Here is a 19,450-nt window from a genome sequence, read left to right on the forward strand (position 1 = left end):
CAAGTGTAGCACATAGCAGAGAAGTTACACCAATGGCCTATTGCCGGCCAAGCCATCTGTCGGCAACATGCCTGCACCTGAGGTCTGATGTGACCACAGATGCCTATCAGGGATTCACTAGCAAAGAGCTGCCGGCGCTGCCTTATCCCCTTCCAGAGCACTGACGGGGGCTGAACTGAAAACTTCTGAGACCCAGGCAATGGCTCCCGCAGCGCTCCCAACTAACCTTAACTCTGCCCTCCTTCCTGTGTTCTTCCCAGGGAGAGCTCAGCGCTGTACCCGCCAAAGACATGGGGCCAGCAGAAAGGGGGGGAGGGGAGTTCAGGTTGCCGCGTACTCTTCCCAAGTGTTTCACTGAGTTTCCCTGGTTTCCAAAACACTCACAGAACGCCCACGGGTCAGAGCCCAGCTCCCTCACCACATGGGCCTGGTCTTCCTTGCTATAGTTACTCCAGCTATGGAAGGCACCAGCTACTTATTAATCTCTCCCCTGCATCACCTGCCCAGCTCCTCCTGCCCAGGAAGGGGTCAGCAATAGTGGGGGGAGGCGGCCCGTAGCTTGAGGAGCTGAGAAGAGGCTTCGGGGACTAACACAGACAAACGGGCACGGCTGCGAGAGGCTGCAGCACCCCCCCACATCCCTCCCCCACTCCACTGCTTTGACCTCCTCTTTCCCCAGAGAGCAGCATCACAGGGAAGGGTAAGGCAGGAGCGAGAATTCAGGGGTCCCATTCCTCTACTGCTCCCTAAGGAAGGGAAGGAGAACCTCCATGCCCCTCCCTGAGGAAGGATTTTGGGCAGATCAGAGTAGTTGGAAAGGAGCAGGCACACAGCCTCAATTCTTGGCCCCACCCTCAATTCTGCCCCATGGCATCAGATCTAAACCCCCACGCAACGATCCCTTATTCACCCGGAAAACCCAGCTCTCCTCCCCTCCGCAGTACCTCCTAGGAAAAGGAGGCTCCTGCAGAGAAGGTCCCATGCCACATGTGGCAGGACTTTCCCATATCGAGAACCCCTCCCACCAAGGGCGGGGCTTCGTTAGCCCCAGCCTATAAAGGCCCAGGCTGGCATGAGCCAGTGTGCACAAGCCTAGACCCCACCATGAGGTGGGAGGACAGAAGCTCTGTCCCTGAAGACATCCCCTTGAACTGGGCGGAGGGGAATCAGGGGCCCTCTCTGGTGACCTCCCCCTGTGAAAAGCAAGATGGGGATGAGCCGGTGGGGTGCACCCATAAGCCAAAGGAAGCATGAGGATGCGCCTCAAGGACCCAGCCAGCCCAGAACTCCAGGGTGAGTCGCATGGGGGGGCTGGAAGGGCAGGGGAGAGAACAGGGACACACAAGGAGGGGGCAGGGGGGAAGCACTGAGGCTGGAGTGTTGGGACGGGAGGGCTGCCCCTGCCTTCCCGCCTGACTCTGCTGCCATGGGGTGCAAGAGCGTCCGTTGACAAGGGCCCCCCCGACTCTGAGCCCTAAACCACAAGACTGCAAGTCAGAGCTCCCCCATGAAATCTAGCTCTGCGGCTGGACTAGCTTCACAGCTGCAGACCCAGCAACAAAGACTGGTGCTCCATCGTGTGAGCGGCCAGCCAAACAGCATGGAACGGACTGCTGGGGGATGCCAGTGCCCTCCAGCGGCTGAACAGTGCCTTGGAACCAGGCGGCATCAGCTTGCATCAAGTTCTCAAGTGGGGGCACCAAGCAAAGCGCCTACAGAACTGGGGGACGGCGCCACAGCTCCCCAGGGCACAGGATCGTCCTGGAGCGAGGCAACAACCGTCCGATCTCATTGTTGTCAGTCCCCAGACAGGGCTTGGTGAGTGTTCTTCTTGGGGGGAGGCAGCACCTCCTTCAGAGGCCGGACAGTCAACAGCGGACCCTGTTCTGAGCCTCTGGCTTCAAGAGCAGGACAGAATTTCACCCCTGGCTTCACAGGGCGGGTATTCGCGCCAGCGTTCGAACGGGTCACCAGGTCAGCACTTTGGCTTGCTGTGGAAGAAGTCGGAGCTCTGCATGTTCTGTGGCTGTACCGCAAGAGCGCGCAGCGGTTCACGGCTTGCGTCACGTTGCTACACAACATCAGGTGTGCGGCAGCGATCCACTCAGCATCCCAGCACTAGTGTGTCGAGCTGCTGTCTGGATCTCAGCGCTTGCCACTGCACGTGGCACAATCAAGGAGCAGGACAAAGCGCTTGCTGAGCAAGGCGGCTCTAACAACCCTCCCTTGTTTGGTGAGGAGGCAGGGAGTTTCAGCCCTGCCCACAGACATCTCCGAGACACCCTCCACACTGTGCTGCTGAATGTCTCGTGGCAGAAAACCCAGAACTGGGCCACCAGAAGCCTCCAGTGCAGTGAGCACTGGAGCGAATGCTGAGGAGTTTCGCGGTAGGGGCAAGCAGAGTTCAAACAGCCGCAGCAAACTCCTCATTCTTCAATGGCTGGAACTTGCTGCCTCCCACACCAAGTGCAGGTGCAAGAATGCGTGTGCGTTGACACAAAGTTCAGGGTCGAGCAAACCTGCGTGTGTTGCTACAGGCGCGGAAACCCGGATCCTCCTGCAGGCAGATTTGGAGCAGCGGGAGGCATTCCATAGATCGGGGTAGGCAATCATTTTAGATGCGGGGCCACCACTCATTTTTGAAGTGACCCTGGGCTGCCCCAGAAGGGGCGGGGCCTCTGGTGGAAGGGGTGGGGCTGGGACACTTCCAAGCTCCCCTCCCACAGACCCTGACTGGCCTAGGGGTGGGGGAGCACTGCAGTCTTTGCCCCCTTCCTCCCCCTCCTAGAGAGAGCTGTCAGCTGTTCAGAACAGCTGGCAGTTCCCTCTAGGCACCCGTCCCAATGCATGGCAGGAGACAACTTCTCAAGCTGCCCCACCCCCAGGACAATCCGGACCTGGGGGCGGGAGCACGTGAAGTCTCTCGCTCCCTGCCTCCACCCTGCAAGGGGTGCACAGTGCTTGCAGGGTGGAGGCAGGGAGCAAGAGACTTTGCGCGCTCCTCCCACCCCCAGGCCCCGTTTGGTCTGGGGGCGGGGGAGGGTGGCAGGGTGTCCTCGGGCCGGATCCACCCGCTTGGCAGTCTGGATCCGGCCTGCGAGACCCCTTTGCCCACCCCTGCCATAGATGCTGTCAATGCCCAACCCTGAGCCTCTCCTCAGAGACCTAACCTCCCTTCAATCCGCACCACATGCTTTTTAGCCATTTCACCACGATGGACACACACACAAACACGCTGAGCTCAAGTCCTCCAGCAACACGCCAAACGGATGCTTATTACGATGCCACCTGGCACCCCCTACAGGGCCCACTGCAAAGATTCATAAAATCAGGTGTGGGAACTTCCCTACCAAATGCCCGTGTGCGCCACTGGGTGGCACAACTGACCTCAGCAGGCTGGCTGCTGGCTGAGGACAGCTACTGCTCACCTAGTGAAAATCCTTGCTGCTGTAAGAGACAAAAAGGCAGATTTCTGTCTCGGCACTAGGATGCTCCTGACACCCGTGTCTTATCCACGCACTGAGACCGTACACTTCTGCCTGTCGAATTGCCACGGAGCAGAAATCACATCTGAGCACACTACCACAGAGGTCTTGTACAGCTTAAATATTCTGCATGCGGCTAAGTAACATCACAGTCTGTGCCCAACAGACACGGAAGGGATTTCATCTCACTGCTATGGGAGGTAAGTAGTGACCGAGGGAAAGTTGGGGCCACTCTTCCCTTTAGACCCTTGGGTGGGAGGGGTGACCACAGAGCCAGTGGACCCGGCTGACAAAGAACGGATTCTCGAATGCCTGGGGCACACGTACACCAACCGTGGAACACGTCGGCACAAACACTCAGAGTAGAATAGTTCGTCCTCTGTTTTCAAGGCATTACAAACGGACAAGTGACCCAAGGAAATAAAAGGGTTTGGAAGCACAGCAGAGACAGCCCCTTGGGATGACTCCAGGAAACAGACCCTGCCCCGGGAACATATCTCCCCAGGTTATTCACCTAGCAGCATGAGCGGGCGTCCAGAGAGGCCAGCGTTCTCCAAGTGTAACACGGCCAGTGTGCTGCTGATGCGTAGGGCCCGAGCAACGAAGGGCGCCGAGTGATCCAGCAGCGGCGTGTTCCGCGCTTCCAGGTACTGCAGACAGTTCGTCTGGAAAAGGAAGACAGAGGGGGGTGAGAGGGCAAACAAGCAAACCAAAACCCGGAGCCATGGCACATGCCCCATGCATGGGTACGGTCTCCTCAAGCCAGCTGAGCGCTGACTCTGCCTCTGCTTTGCCTGATCTGCCCTTCCCTCTGAGTCTCTCGCAGAGTCTCTTGCAAACATTCACCTCCTTAGGAAAAACAGTTAGGAAACAGATCATGGGTGTGAAGGCAAGAAAAAGCGAAGGCACAGAGGAGCAATATCTTATTCAAGGTCATATCACTAACCTGGGACAGAGAGGGGGGTAGCAAACCACCCTCCCTGCCTTAACACCTGTGTCTTAACCCTAAGGGGCTGTAATGGGGTGGTGGACCAAGCCCAGAAAGGCCACAGAGAAGTCCTCCAAGAGGCTAGAGTGGGGACAGATGAAACCAGCCAATCAAGGGGCCAGGGAGGCCTACAAAGGGGGCTGCAAAGCTCCACAGCAGCTCAGTGTTCAACCATTCAACCAGCTGTAGAGAACACACACTGTTCAAAACATACAGGAAACCTCCGCGTTACGACGGCCTGAGTTGCGACCCCCTGCACTTACAAAAATGGTTGTAAGTGCGGAAAGGGCCGAAAACCCCCAACTTACGTCCTCGGCCCACATTTATGACAGCACACAGTGCCTATCGTAAATGCGGGTTCGACTTGCAAGTTGGGGGCCGCCTGTTCAGCATTCCAGAATTCAGCCTGCCAAGAACAGGTACAAAAGATAGGAATGACAAGTGTCTTCTCTACTGAGGAATACCTAGTGCCTTGGACAACAGCGGATTGCCAACAAATGCCACGTTATGCAATTCAGCCGATTGGAGGCAGGGCCGTTTCACTGCTTGAGAGGAAATGCCTTGGACACAGACAGGAAGTGATGGAGTTTGCTGGAGTGAAGAGGTCAGAATGGTTCTCCAGATTTTCCAAGTCAGTCAGATAACGGATTTCAGACAACTCTGCTCCTTTTGCTAAATCCCCATATAACTACTAAGATGCAACTTCTAGAGTTTCTCCTTTTAGGCTAAGTTTGTATTGGAGCGGCCACCTGCTCTTCTTCCAGCAGCTAGCTGGCCGGGGAAAGCGTCTGTAAGATCTCAATGGTTTGGGACCCAGTTACTCAAGAAACGTTTTCCATCCACCCATGTTCCATCACAGCAGCTGACACTAACGTGGACTCCTAGGATAAAAAGAATAATCTAGTGCTGGTAGCAGGACATTTTCAGCTAATGGCTCATGAAATCAGTGCCCTCAAGGGCCTTCTGCACACATTCTAAGCTGCCAGTTAGGCAAGTTTTGAGGAGAGGCACACACAGTAATGAGCCATGTGCAATCCTGATTTTAATCGCCTGTCTTAAAATACTGAGCAACCAGATCATCATGGGAAGAGCTTGCACAGAAAGGCCTTTATAAATAAGTAGACAGGAAATTCTCAGGCAAGGAACAAAACGATGCCCATCTTGGAACATTCATCTCCTGCCGTCATACCGCATCCCGGCCGGGTGGGGGCAAAGAACGAACCTTTCCAGGTTGGGTAGATTTGCCTAGAACATCTCAAGTGGGAAACGTCAGAGTATCCTGAGGAGATGCTGCCGTACCTACTGCCAATAGCTGAGCCTGAACTGAGCCAGCGTCCTTGCGTGCCAGCTCCCCCTTCCTCTAACAATGCAGAGTCACAGCGGGGTTGATGCTGTGACCAGTGGCCCCTGTAAGCTGTGTGTTTGGGCTGCCACTCAGGAGAAATTTAGGTGCCGTCCAGCTGATTAGCAGAGCGCCCACAGCTGGCAGCATGTGTTTCTATTGGTGGTGCACATGTCTTGGTGCACATGCATGTTAATCCGCACATGTAAGAAAAACATGAGCGGGAACACTGGCTGTGACCTAGAGCGAGCCAGGACCGAGTGCTTTCAACTGCTTTCCCTTAACGATTAATTGTGTATCGACTATATGATTAAGAAAATTAGCCACTTAACACCGCTATCGAAAAGTTCCGCTGCTTAGGTGCTGACGTGACCACCAGCCTCCGTAGATGAAGAGCTAAGCGTTTGCATTGGAGTCTGTCGCCATCTTTGCCAGACTCACCAACAGAGCATGGAACACTTCAAAGCTCACAGTCACGATCATGTAACTAATTCTACTCGCTGGTCTGTGCACATCATGACAATCTAATTACATGATCATATTTTTTCCCCTCAAAATCCTTGCCTCACTCAGGGAACAGGTTGGATGCAGGCGGGGGCAGAAGTAAAGCTGCCTGGCAACTCTAAGAATAGTATTTCTTAACTTGAAAGCCTGATTTTGCAACCTAATTAACTTTTTTTTTTTAAGTCAGAAATACAAGCTTTAGAAGGTGTGAAAGGGCAGAACAATGAGAGATTACCACGGCACTTTTCATCGATGCCACGTCAGTTATTTTGTCTCACTAAAGCGTACAGCGTGTAACTGGGGAAATATTGAAAAAAATATCCGCTATAAAAATAGATACATCTGTAAAATCATGAGACTTCCACTGAATAACTGAGGGACCAAAAAAAAGCCATAAATAGGCTACTGCTTTCTGCTAAGATTTGGCTTTTCAGCGTCCTGGTGTCTACTGCAGGCACCAAAAATGCAGATACCAAAACAAAAAGAAACTGGATTATTATATCATGAGAGAATGTGCTGTGCTTACAACAAGGAGACTGAAAACCACTGCAAAGCTGTTTCCCTCCCTTACTCTGTAAACACGTCTACTTCCCCATAATACACTATTTTAAAGGGAGACAACTTAAACAGTACAAATAACTAATGTCTGTATGGTGTTTTGAAACTGCAAAGTTCTCAGTGCTATGTATTAAGTAATATCAGGGTGGAATGTGATTTCTTATGCAACGAAGTAGAAAGAGCAATGAGCATTTTTGCAAGGCTTGTTTACACCCAATTAACTGAAGACTGCTATAATGGAGAAGATGCATGTTAGTTCTGTGAACCTGAATACTTACACTATTGAGCATGGTAGGTCCCTTCTATGGTCTAATCTCTGCTATCCATCCAAGCAAGGTTGGTGCAGGAGAGGTTTCATGAATCACACTAGATCATCATCTCTGATTTCCAAAAAGTAAGGGTAGCCGCATTGCAAGCCCCCCTACAATAATCTTTGCCACTCCCCACCACTCTCTCTCAGGCCAGGACCCCTACATTTACAGCACCCTGAAATTTCAGATTTCAGTGAAATCAAGACATTTATAATTTTTAAAATCCTATGACAGCAAAATTAATCAAACTAGACCGTGATTTTGATAGGGCTCTAGCAACGAACACACAGGCACTAAAGCAACTCCAGGTACGCACAGCAGATCAGCCTCCCTATTAAACATAGATTTAAAGGAAGAACTTCACTCTGGCTTAACATTGATGGAGACTCAAGGACTTGGCAGCCTAACATAGGTACTCCGGTAAAGCTGGCGACAGAACCTACATATCCTAATCACCAGGGCTCAACAATTTAGGTAATCTACTCACCACGGGCAAGTAGATTATAGCCCGGCACGGTGCCGCAGCATGATCAGCACATGCGCAGCGTGGTCTGCGCATGCACAGCGTGCTGAACCACGCAGCTGGTGAGTGGGGCTCGCCACAGCTTGGCGAGCCCTGCTAATCACAGTCCAGATCCACAAACACAGGACAGTCCTTCCTCCTTCCCAGCAGCCCAGCAAAGCTACTAGCTGAAGTTTCCCACTAGCTGGAAAAGCTGCCTGTGACTTCTTCTATGCACACCCCTCCTTTCCCATCACACACAGTAGTCAGATGAAGGGCATCTCCTCACTGAGCACCAGATCAATGGGCAGCGATCGATCCAGCGGAAAGGGGGGGGGAGGAAGAGTTGATTCATCGCATCTAGAATAGACATGATAAATCGACCTCTGAGCACTCTCCCATTGACTCTGGCACTCCACCAGAATGAGACGAGAAAGGAGAGTAGACAGGAAAACGTCAGCTGTTGACTTACCACGTTAAGTAGATCTATGTATATCAACTTCAACTATGACCGCCCACGGTAGTGTAGACTAGGCCTGACAGAGCTCCAATCTAACCCTGCGCTAACTTAAGATCATTTGAGTATTACTGGGTATTTACAAGCAGAGAATTAAAAACAGATGATCAAAATATTTAGGAACTAACACAAACCTTTCTCATCATGTGTGCAGCTGCCTGCCAGCCTCGGGTACCGATGTGTTTATTGGATGAGATGTTGAGGTGCGTGGCTGACTCATAATACTCAATCATGTCAAATAATGCTGAGGCACCCTGGGAAACCGAGAGAAAGGAAAAGACAAACTGTAAAGTTGACATAACATTGTGGAGCATTCGGCAACGGCTCTGAGAAACAGACATCCGCCTCTCCTGTCCTGTAAGTGACCAGTACAGAAACAATGGAGGTTTTTTGCCTTCCTCTGTAGCATGGGGCACAGATCACAGCTGGAGGATTCTCTGCATCTTGGGGTCTTCAAGCTATTTGAAGGCTTCAATATCTGAGATCTAGGTGAGAGGATTATTCCAGGAGTAGGTGGGTGAGATTCTGTGGCCTGCATTCTGCAGGGGGTCAGACTAGATGATCATAATGGTCCCTTCTGACCTTAAAGTCTATGAGTCTAAAGTCTCATCCATGAAGCTAGTAGCTTGCTAATAAATAGAGGGGACCTGGAGAGCGGAGGGGAAAAGACGGTTACTAACCTTCCGTAACTCCCGTTCTTTGAGATGGGTTGCTCATGTCCATCCCACTTGCACTTCCAGGGTGCAATTACTAAGTTCAAAGAGTCAATTCCATGGGCATCTAGGGCTGAGGGGCCATAAAAGCATGGCTGCAAGCACCATGAGCTGTGGTGAGCGCTCCTGCAGGAAGCGCATCCTTGGCTGTAGTCATGAGGAGGTGCTCATGGCTCCAGGCCTCCCATGTGAAGTGCAGCTGATTACTCGGGGCCTTCCTTTCAAGGGCAAGCCTCTTTTCTTAGCAGATGGACACTAAGTCATAGAGCACGAAGGACTCGAGGGCTCCTCAAATTAAACACACCGGCCCCACTGAGAAAGCACTTGAAGCCCCAACCATTGCCCTGTTCCTACCAGTCTCAGTCGAGGCAGGGTTACAATAGGAGACGGGCTCTAAGCAAGCCTTTTGAGAGCGCACCTGAGGACAGCGTCTGCATCCACTCCCCACATTTTATGAGCCAGCTATCGCACTACTATTTGAGCAGTCACCTCAGACCGCCAGGGGCTACTCTCAATAAAATTGGGATAAACCCTCATATTCCGTTCTTCCTCTCCTTGCTATCCTCACCTCTGTCCCTCTCCAGAGACTCCTCTCATGAGGATGACATCTCGTGTCTTGCTCACAACTCTCCTGTTCATGCAGCCCAGAATCACGTTTGCTTTTTTTGCAACAGCGTCACACTTTTGATGCATATTTAGCTTGTGGTCCACTATGACCCCCAAATCCCTTAGCCAGTGGCATTGCTAAGACACCATAAAGAATGCACTGTGCAGAGGAAGTTGAGAACATAAAACCTGAACTGAGGTCCCAACAGGTGAAAAAGCCATCCAGTTAACATTGCATAGAACCTTAGAAAGGTTGCTGTCTACACCAACGGATTTTTAAACCTGTTTGTTTAAAAGACTTCTGGGTCTCTTTGAATTATGGCCATTTGGCACTAGGATATCAAGGGTTCATTCATTTTTGAAATAGCAAAAATGCAAACAAAGACCTAAAGCAAAAAACGCACTCATGAATAGAGAGGGGACCAGCCAGTGTAGGTCAGAAACGGAGCATGTCTTACTAATTGCTGGCTAACCTGAGTGCATGAAGAGAAAGTTCAGGAGAGAAGGCAAAACCATACAAGGCAGAGAAAATAAGCACTTTTGTTAATCTTGAGGGAAAAAAAGTCATGTTAAAAATCACATAACATGAAAATGAAACTTACATCTTCATCCAGGTTTGTTTGCTCCAAATCTACTATTTTAAATTGGACCCTTTTGAAAATCTCTTCCAGTGCCTCACAGGCCTTGTAGTCTAGTTTTTCTCCTGGGGGGGTGGGGAAAAAAAAAGTGAATTCAGAAGACCCAGTGTTAAGTATTTTAGTGGCACATAAATATGCACAGCATAAGAGAAATACATTTCTGTGAGTTCTAGAAACCTAAGTACAGGCGAGGGAAGGAGGCTAAACTAAAAAAATACAGCCAAGATTTTCAAAACTCAGAGCCTAAAGCCAGCCCCCCAAATCCATATTTACACTTAAAAATAAATGGCCTGATTTTCAAAACTGTGATCACCCAATTGCTTGTGCCAATTAATTTTAGGCTGTAGTGTTTCCAGTGGGGTGCCACAGGGATTGGGTCTTGGCTCTATGAGGCTTAAGATTTTTATCTATGACCTGTAAGAAAAACAAAAATAACTTCTTAAAGTTTGCTGCTGACACAAAGATTTATGGAGTAGTAAATAATTAAGAGAGCAGGTCACCAACACAGATTAATCTTGATTGCTTGGTAAAATGGGCACAAGCAAGCAATCTGTGTTTTAATGGCCAAAGGTAACGTTATAGAACTTTATCCAGTAGGGATGTGAACGACTAGTCGACTATCCGATAAGCAAATGCTTATTGGATAGATGACACACCAAAATGATTAGGGGGCTGGAGCACATGACTTATGAGGAGAGGCTGAGGGAGTTGGGTCTTTTTAGTCTGCAGAAGAGAAGAGTGAGGGGGGATTTGAGAGCAGCCTTCAACTTCCTGAAGGGAGGTTCCAAAGAGGCTGGAGAGAGGCTGGTCACAGTGGTGACAGATGGCAGAACAAGGAGCAATGGGCTCAAGTGGGAGAGATCCAGGTTGGATATTAGGAACAACTATTTGCCTAGGAGGGTGGGGAAGCATTGGAATGGGTTCCCTAGGGAAGTGGTGGAGTCTCCGTCCCTAGAGGTGTTTAAGTCTCGGCTCGACAAAGCCCTGGCCGGGTTGATTTAGTTGGGATTGGTCCTGCCTAGAGCAGGGGGCTGGACTTGATGACCTTCTGAGGTCTCTTCCAGCTCTATGGTTCTATGAGTCTAGGTCACTTCCCCCCTCCCCCAGCCCCGCCGCCTCTATCAGAAAGAGGCAGCAAGGGGGACGGAGAAGGGGGTGAGTAGCAGGGCTGTGTGAAGCCCAGGGTCTGCCACTTTGAAACACCACGTGCAGCCAGGGATCAATCCCCAGCTGGTCCCTTTGAAATGCCACGGGGAGCACGGGCCAGTGGGGGACTGCTTGAGTCTCCCACTGGCCCCCTGCTCCCTTCAGTGCTTTCACCTTAGCCCTATTCAATTAGCCAGTTCATCTAAATGTAACATCCCTAATATCCAGGGACAAGGAATGCAGCCCGTTTTAACAGGATGAATCCATCTACGACATCCCTACACTTTTTCAGAGTCACCGCTTCCCAGGATCGTCAGCTCCCAGTGCGATGCTGAGGCCAAAAGGGCTTAACGGGCTCCTGGGATTCAGACACAGGGTAATACTGAGCAGGAGTGGAGAGAGAACATAGGATCTCGGTCGGGCGCCTAAGAGACCACTTCTGCAATAACGTGCCCACAATTCCAGCAGACTCTCAGTAACAGGACTACTCAATATGGGGCCCACGGCCCATTTGTCTGCGGCCCACGGAGCGGTTTGGGTTTACGCGGGGCTCAACATGTGCCCACGGGTGGGATCGGTTGAACGTGGCCTTCACTGGGAACATGCTCCACGATGGCGAGGAGTCTCCCAGGCGGGGTGAGCAGCGAAAGATGCAAGCGGACGGGCTGGCTGGAACAGACGGGTACAGGGTGTCGGCGTTTCTACCCCCCAGGGAGGAGATGCCAGGGGTGCAGGAACATTGTGAGAAGTGCTTTGTATTCATGCCAGTCAGTGTGAAAGAAACTATTTGCATGTCTATACAACCACACTTAAGCTGTGGCCCTGGGCATGTGCTGTGAGTTTCATTGTGGCCCCCAGGGCTTCCAAAGTTAAGTAGCCCTGCTCTAAACTGGAGAGGGTTCAAAGAACAGACACAAGAATGATTCACGGACGGGAAAACCTATTTAGCTTAAAGAGAAGGTGAGGGTGTGACTTGATTACGATCTACAAGTACCTGAAAAGTGAACACCTATTTGATAATGGACTGTTCAGTCTAGCAAAGGAAGGTAGAAGAAGATGCAATGGCTGGAAATTCAGACTAGAGATAAGGCACAAGTTTGGTTGTTTTTTTTAAAAGGGTGAAAGTAATTCAATGGTTGAACCATTTAGTAGGGATTGTGATGGACTTTCCATTACTGGCAATTTTCAAATCAAGATTGGAGTTTTTCTAAAAGATACACTCTAGCAATTCTTTTGGTGACATTCTATGGCCTGTTAAAGGAGGCTAGATGTCATTAAGAAAAATGTTAACTGGAGAAGGGGTTGCAGGAAGTACCTCAAATAGAGAGGGTGGGACGGTGGAATGTGGGGGGAACAAAGGAATGCAAGAAGCCCTCAGGGGCATGCAATTAGTTGGCCTAAAGTAGCAATAAAGTGCAACTCTGAGTAATACCACACGTAGAACAGTGATCACCAACCAGGACATCGGGATCTACTGGTAGATCTTGGAACCTCTGACAGTCTCCTGGCCAAACCTCTCAGGATCACCTATCAAGTGCCAGCACTTCATCTGCTTCTTGCAGCACTGCTGTGCTGCTCCTGCCCTCTGCCTTGGAAGTGCCCCTCACACCTGGGAGCCTTCTGCTTGCTGGGCAGGGCACAGGAAGACGACGATGGGGTGCTGATGGCAGGATGCCCCTCCCTTGACCCTGTACCCCAACGCCACAGAGCAGAGGGGGGCAGGGATGGAGAGAGTTTGCTGGATGCTTTGGGAGCGGTGCAGGGCCAGGGTAGGAGTGAGCCTGCCTTAGCCACCTGCACCACCACCCAGAAGCCACCTGTGGTAAGCAGTGCCCAGCTGGAGCTCGCATGCCAAACCCAGGCCCCAGTCCTGAACCCTAAACCCCTGCCCCCAACCTGATGAAAGCGAGTGAGATGAGGGAGGGAGGATGGAGTGAGCAGGGGTGGGACCTCAGAGAAGGGGCAGGAAGGAGGTGGGGCAAGCATGTTTGGGTTTGAGGTAGATCCTGGATGGCACTTACATTCAAAAAGTGATCTTGTGCTTAAAAAGGTTGGAGACCCCTGTTGTAGAAAGTCCCTTTAGAAGGAGCCTGAGCTCACTCAGAAAGAACTGCTCAACATGCTTATTTAACCAGATTTTTTCTTAAGGGCAGGTCTACATTACGGGCAAAATGATCTACACACAATTTGATTTAGTAGAGTAACTCAAGTCAACGTAGCATAGATCTACTTACTCCAGGGTCCACGCCATGCTGAATCAATGGGAGAAACTCTCCCATTCCCCCCTTACTCATCTCGTATCAGTGGAGTACCAGAATACATATCCAAGTGCTCAACGGTCAACTGGATCCTTCCAATAGTGGAGGCAAGCCCTATGTGAGGACTCTGCCTCCTCTGTGCATCTCCCTCTTCTTCATAACTTTGGACTCTTTGAACCAACATCCAAGAATCTTCCAAGGCTTGGTCTACACTGAAGAATTAGATGGAACTAGCTGCCTCACTCGGTTGTGGAAAGCATCAAGCCCCGAGTGCCACAGTTAGAGCAAACTAACCCCAGTGCAGATGTAGCAAAATAGTAGGAAGCATTCTTCTGTCGACTTAATTACCACCTTCCAGACAGACCAATTAGTTACATCGATGGAAAAACCTCTTCCATCACTAGGAAGCAGCTATACTATGGCACTGCAGCACCACAGTACTGTAGCCTGAGCGAGCTCTAAACTACAACAGGAAATCGACATAAGATCCGCAACTCCAACTACGTGAATAATTTAGCTGGAGTCAATATATCTGAAGTCAGGGTATACAGAGTCTACACTGCAGGGATGGATACAGGAGACATTCTCCTATCAAACTTCCCTTACTCTTCTCATCTGCGGTTGATTTGGCAGGTTGTCATTAGACCCGCTAAATCAACCACTGATAGATCAATCTCAGAGCACGGATCCAGGCTGTAGTGTAGATGTAGCGATAGACATATCCTGAAAGATGCACTGTAGTTCTGCATTAACCTCAATATAGTGGGAGAAGTGCCATGCCCTGAATTATGCAGCTGGTCAGCCTACTGCAAGGGTTCCTACTGGCCACATCAGAAAAATACGATAAACCAGGAGAGAGTGACAAAAGTCAGCTAAGTCCTGTCTATACCCACGGCCTGATGACTACCATAGCAGCCATTCTGTCGGCATTCCTGGACCATGGGTACAAATATTTCTCAAGCAAGATCAGCTACAGAATGTACTTTTCCTGTTTCCGCAGTATTGGCACTACATGTACAGCATTAGCACAGCAAAGGCCCCGTTCGGAATCAGGATACCACCGAGGTAGGAGCTAGCTATACAAACAGTACAACAGGGTTTGTTCAAAGAAATTTCTTTTAAAAAGCTAAGTCATGAGTGTGATGAGAGAGGCGCTTACCTTTTAGATCCAAACACTCTATCCTGGGGGAGAGATCTTTAAATTCCTGCAAGAGAAATAGCAGCATGTTATTACACTCAAAAGACAATCCCTCCTCCAGGATAATATAGAAGTGGAGGATATTTCAACTAGGGATGTAATAGTGTAGTCAATTAACCAATAGGCAACAGCTCATAGGTTAATGCTATAGACTACATGCATTCCCCTCTCCCCCTTGCCATTAAAGATTTTAGCAGGCTGGCCAGTAGCCAGGCTCAGACCTGGCTCACGCCGGATCCAGGATCTACCCGCACTGCAGCTCTGCATTTAAAGTGTATTAGGAGCTAAGTGGACAGGCAGCCCGGTTCAATTCCAGCTTGTGCCAGGTCCAGGAGCTCAGCCCCTGCCCTGGACAGAGGCTGCTGCCACCCATACATCAGAGGCAGCAGCGCAGGGTGACAGGCAGCCAGTACATGAGGGGAGCTGGTTTTTAAACCGGCTCCCCTCATGAACCAGCTCCTTCCTGGCGCTCCATGCAGCTGCCTTTGATACAGAAACAGCAGCACGGAGTGGCCAGGGGCTCTTCAGGAGTGGGGCCAGACTGCACTGGCTGCCAGCCCATCCCCCAGGATTAATCGACTAACCTCATGAATTCTTATTGGTTAGTCGATTATTCAATTAACCAATATTTAACATCCCTAATTTCAACCCTAACCCCCATACATACAAGGGAAAAGCATTCTCCCCAGAACCCTTCCACAAGCTCACTAGAAACCTGCACATACCCACTGCGTTTCCCAGGGCTCGTCTAACTGCGGGGATTTAATCGCAGCTTTTTGCTGTTTGTGTGCATCAGGTAATGCCCATTATACAAGCTACAGGAATAGGATGCACGCAGAACGGTGTGCCAACAGACAAAGCACATCACATGTACCCATAGCAGCAGCTTGCAGCATTCTCAAAGCCTATCCTATCCCAATGTTCCCTATAAACGGTGCATTTGAGCAGCCACCCAAGAGAGATTCAGGTGCCGCCCGCTGATTAGTAAAGCGCCCACAGCTGTCCAGTCAGCTGCATGTGTTTCTATTGATGGTACACATATGCATATGCCTCAGTGCACATGAAGTTCATCTTGCACATGGATGGAAAAAAATAGAGGGAACTTTGTCCTATGCTCTAGCCTCATTGCTGAATGAAATGCATTCTGGGATTTTTCTTGCTGTGCACTGTTGGATGCATAGCAGCATGGCTAGTTCAAGGTGTTTAAAAATCCCATGATTCATCTGTATACCACACTTCAAACTTGTCTCCGCTTATCAGGAGATTGATGCTGCAGAAACACTGTTTGATTTAGTGGGTCTAGCAAGGACCGGCTAACTCGTCCACTGATCCCTGGATTGTGAGGAGTAAGGGAAGTCGATGACAGAGCTTCTCCTACGGTATGCTGACTTCAGCTACGCTATTCATGTAGCTGGAGTTGCGGATCTTAGTTCAAATTGTTCCTGTAGCGCAGACCTCTTTATGGGCAAACCAATGCCATTTTCAAATTGCTGCAAGCTAGCCTAGGGGCAGCCTGTGACCCTAGGCAAACTAGGCAGTTGTCTAGGGCGCTGCCGGCCCGGGCGCCCCGTGATTATGTCACAGCCATTGATGGCCGTGCAGGTGGGGGCCCCAATCGCGCCTTCTGCCTAGGGTGCCTGCTGCCGCAGCCGGCTTCAGGCCACTCCTGGCCGCACCACTATGCTGGCAGCATCAAGTACACAAAGGCTCCTTGGACGCTATTTCAGCATCCAAAGTTAGGAGACTTTGGCTTGGGACTTGGAGACTGCCGCACCATCAAGTAGATGATGTGGCGGTGGCAGCAGCAGCTCCAGCAGCAGAAGGTACTTCAGCAGAGGGGAGATGGGACATTGGATGAGGAAGAGGAGGAACTGGCAGAAACTGAGGGCCAGTTTCTGGAGCTGTTTCACAGCACCCAGTGCTGTTTCTAGGCTCAGGAAAGCAGCACAGGTTCATGGGAAAGGACTGATCTTCAGACTGGGGAGGACCAGCAGTGACAAGAGGATTCAAGATGGGGAAGGCAACTTTTTTGGAGATGCATGCTTAACTAGACCTGGTAGTACAACTGCAGGCCACCAACATGCAGGCACCATGGCTGTGGGCAGGCACAAGCTGACCCACCCCTGAAAGCTGGTCCATAGCCAACCAATTCAGAGGTGAGAGAATGACCACGAGGGTCACTGCCATGCAGGTATGGGAGGCTGTGGAGGGGCACTGGAGCACTGAGTTATAAGTTTGGGGTTGCTCAGGGAGCTACTGGTGGTTTGGCACACATGGGAGTCCCAGACCACGGTGGGGCCACTAAGGGGATTCCTGCTTACTCTGTCCGAAAGGAAGATTGCGCTATATTTGCACGACTTTGGAAACAAAAAGGAAAAAAACCATCCCAAAAGCAACAGCTGTATGATGTGTGTGTGAGCGTTAGGGAGAAAGATTTGACACAAGGCGGACGGCTGATGAGCAGAGACTGGCTCTCAGGTCTGTGTAGCCACCTAGACATCCCATACAAAACACAAGCAGAGCAACAGTGTCCAGGATGAAATTGTGCAGCTGTGAATCCTGCTATTAAACCCTAACCCAAGCCAATGTATGGTTAACACACACACTTCTAAGTATTCCCACACTTAAGACAAAAAGGGAACGCAGTGTAAAATGGAGAGCAATACATAAGCAGCATTGGAAGTCTAATCAATCTTAGTTAAACTGAGTATAAGAGAGTCCATCTGTACACTCTGTACAGGAAAATAACCATTTAAGAACGAAAGGCAGGAAGCCAGACAGCTGTAATTCTTTATTAAGTTATTTATGCATAGTATTTTGGGAACAAATACTTTAGATCTGAGCATCCTGCAACACTTTTCCATTTGCTAAGAAAAACATTAGGAATTAATGCTATTCTTTTTCCATGTTTGACTGGTACTAAAAGTATTTTAAGCCTCCACATAAGGGAATGTTTTCAGATTTGTATTTTCAGTTCTGATATGGCAGCAGCTGACTTTTCTAGTGTTACCCTCTCAGTCATATTCCAGGAGCTAAACAGGTTTAATTTTTGTGCTGCATATGTAAGAACATCCACAATACCTGTATCTGCTTCAGTAGTTTGGGTATCTGCTTGCAGTTTAATTTCTGACAGGCTTGTTTGTAGGCAATGATAATTTCTTCAACAGTCACATTCTGGGCTGAAAATGTAAAGGGCAGAGATTAAGATTCCATTTACATTCATAAAAATCAAATTATTCAAACTCATCTGTGTCAGGCACTTAAATTAACAAAAGTGTGAGAGCTGTGTATAATTAACTAAGGCTGTTCCCACCCAGAATTAATTTTAAATGGCCAGAATATCAAATAGGCAGATTATGTTCAAAGCAGGATGAGAGTCTAATTTGATATTTTACTGTAGGAGTTGAATAACTGCATTACCATAATGCGTACATTGATCCTACCGATTTGGTCTGTGCACTATAGCATGTTTATGAACCCTGTTTTCTGTTTAACCATTTTATCCCTTTAAACACATCAGAACATAAGGCTATATACAGTTCTAGTTCACACTGCCACCAACTGATATATATTTAGCAGAAATCTTGAGGTAACAACAACAAAAATAAAGAGGAAATTTTCAAGTCAGTCACACACTCCCTCTCCCTATATATAAACAAATAATGCACTGAACTAGAGTGCAGGAAAGAGTTTAGAAACCCCGTCCAACCAAGATATGTAACTATTTCATAAAATAAAACTAAGAGTAAGGACTTCATAGATTTCATTTCTCACAGTTATCTGGCATGTGTAATGCAGGGGTCATTCTAAAGAACTGCAGCAACTGATTTTGTCTTACAAACAGACTTAATGTCAGAAGTTAGGTTTAGAATAGACCATCATGACCATCTAGTAGTTTAACCTCCTGTAGGCCAGAGTACCCCCTTTCCCCCCACACTACTCTTGTAAGGGAAACCAGTAACTTTGCCTGAGGCTAGAAGTCCTCAAATTATAAATTAAAAACTTCAATCATGTTTTGAAGTTTACACCTGCAAGTGCCCTGTGCCCCGTGCCCCATGCCACAGAGAAAAGCATGAAACCTTATTGTTAAATTAGAGTTTATTTTAGAAAAATCTAATCATTAAAGCTTTCTAGTGATGAGGAATCAAAAACATCCTTAGATAATATTTCCAGTGACTAGTTACCCTTACTATTTAAAAATGTGCTTTTGAATTTTGCTGACCTCAACTCCTATGGATCAGATCTAGTTACAGCTTTGTTGGCTCGGTTAAAGAGCCCTCGGCTATCAAAAGTACCTTCACAAGGACAAGATTTCTAAGTGACCTCTTAACCTACATAGACTAACTCCTTAAATCTCAGTGTGAAGAATGATTTCTAGACTACACCAAAAAACAAAATCTGTAGTTCTTCTCTTTCCAATCCTTTCCAACTTTCAACAGCCTTTTAAATAGACACAGTACTCTGCCCAGGGTTTCATCCATTTCACGTGTAGAGGCAACACAAGCATGTTATCTCTGGAGAAAGTTTGAGAACCACAGAACTAAGCATCTCTGATGGTATCTTCTAGACTGAGCACTGAATCCCACTGGGTCGATAGAAAGATTAACCTAAATCTATACAGGAGCCTCTGGAATCCTGTAAGATTGGTCCCTAATTCATCACCTTTTGGAACTCGTTTACAAAA

The 19,450-nt window shown here is 49.0% G+C and overlaps 1 protein-coding gene across 2 annotated transcripts in view; it reads right to left on the minus strand.

The window, feature by feature from the left end:
• PPP1R37 (protein phosphatase 1 regulatory subunit 37) overlaps nucleotides 1-19,450 on the minus strand; it is a 69,413-nt gene that overhangs the window by 23,263 nt on the left and 26,700 nt on the right. For both annotated transcript variants that reach the window (XM_014569752.2, XM_075915431.1), the window contains exons 2-6: nucleotides 17,848-17,945; nucleotides 14,728-14,773; nucleotides 10,129-10,229; nucleotides 8,342-8,461; nucleotides 4,000-4,150 (exon numbers count right to left, since the gene is read on the minus strand). In XM_014569752.2, the coding sequence (XP_014425238.2) occupies nucleotides 4,000-4,150; nucleotides 8,342-8,461; nucleotides 10,129-10,229; nucleotides 14,728-14,773; nucleotides 17,848-17,945 (516 nt within the window). The remainder of the gene's footprint in view (nucleotides 1-3,999; nucleotides 4,151-8,341; nucleotides 8,462-10,128; nucleotides 10,230-14,727; nucleotides 14,774-17,847; nucleotides 17,946-19,450) is intronic.

Source organism: Pelodiscus sinensis, unplaced genomic scaffold (assembly GCF_049634645.1).
Source record: "Pelodiscus sinensis isolate JC-2024 unplaced genomic scaffold, ASM4963464v1 ctg34, whole genome shotgun sequence".
NCBI classification, from domain to species: Eukaryota; Metazoa; Chordata; order Testudines; family Trionychidae; genus Pelodiscus; species Pelodiscus sinensis.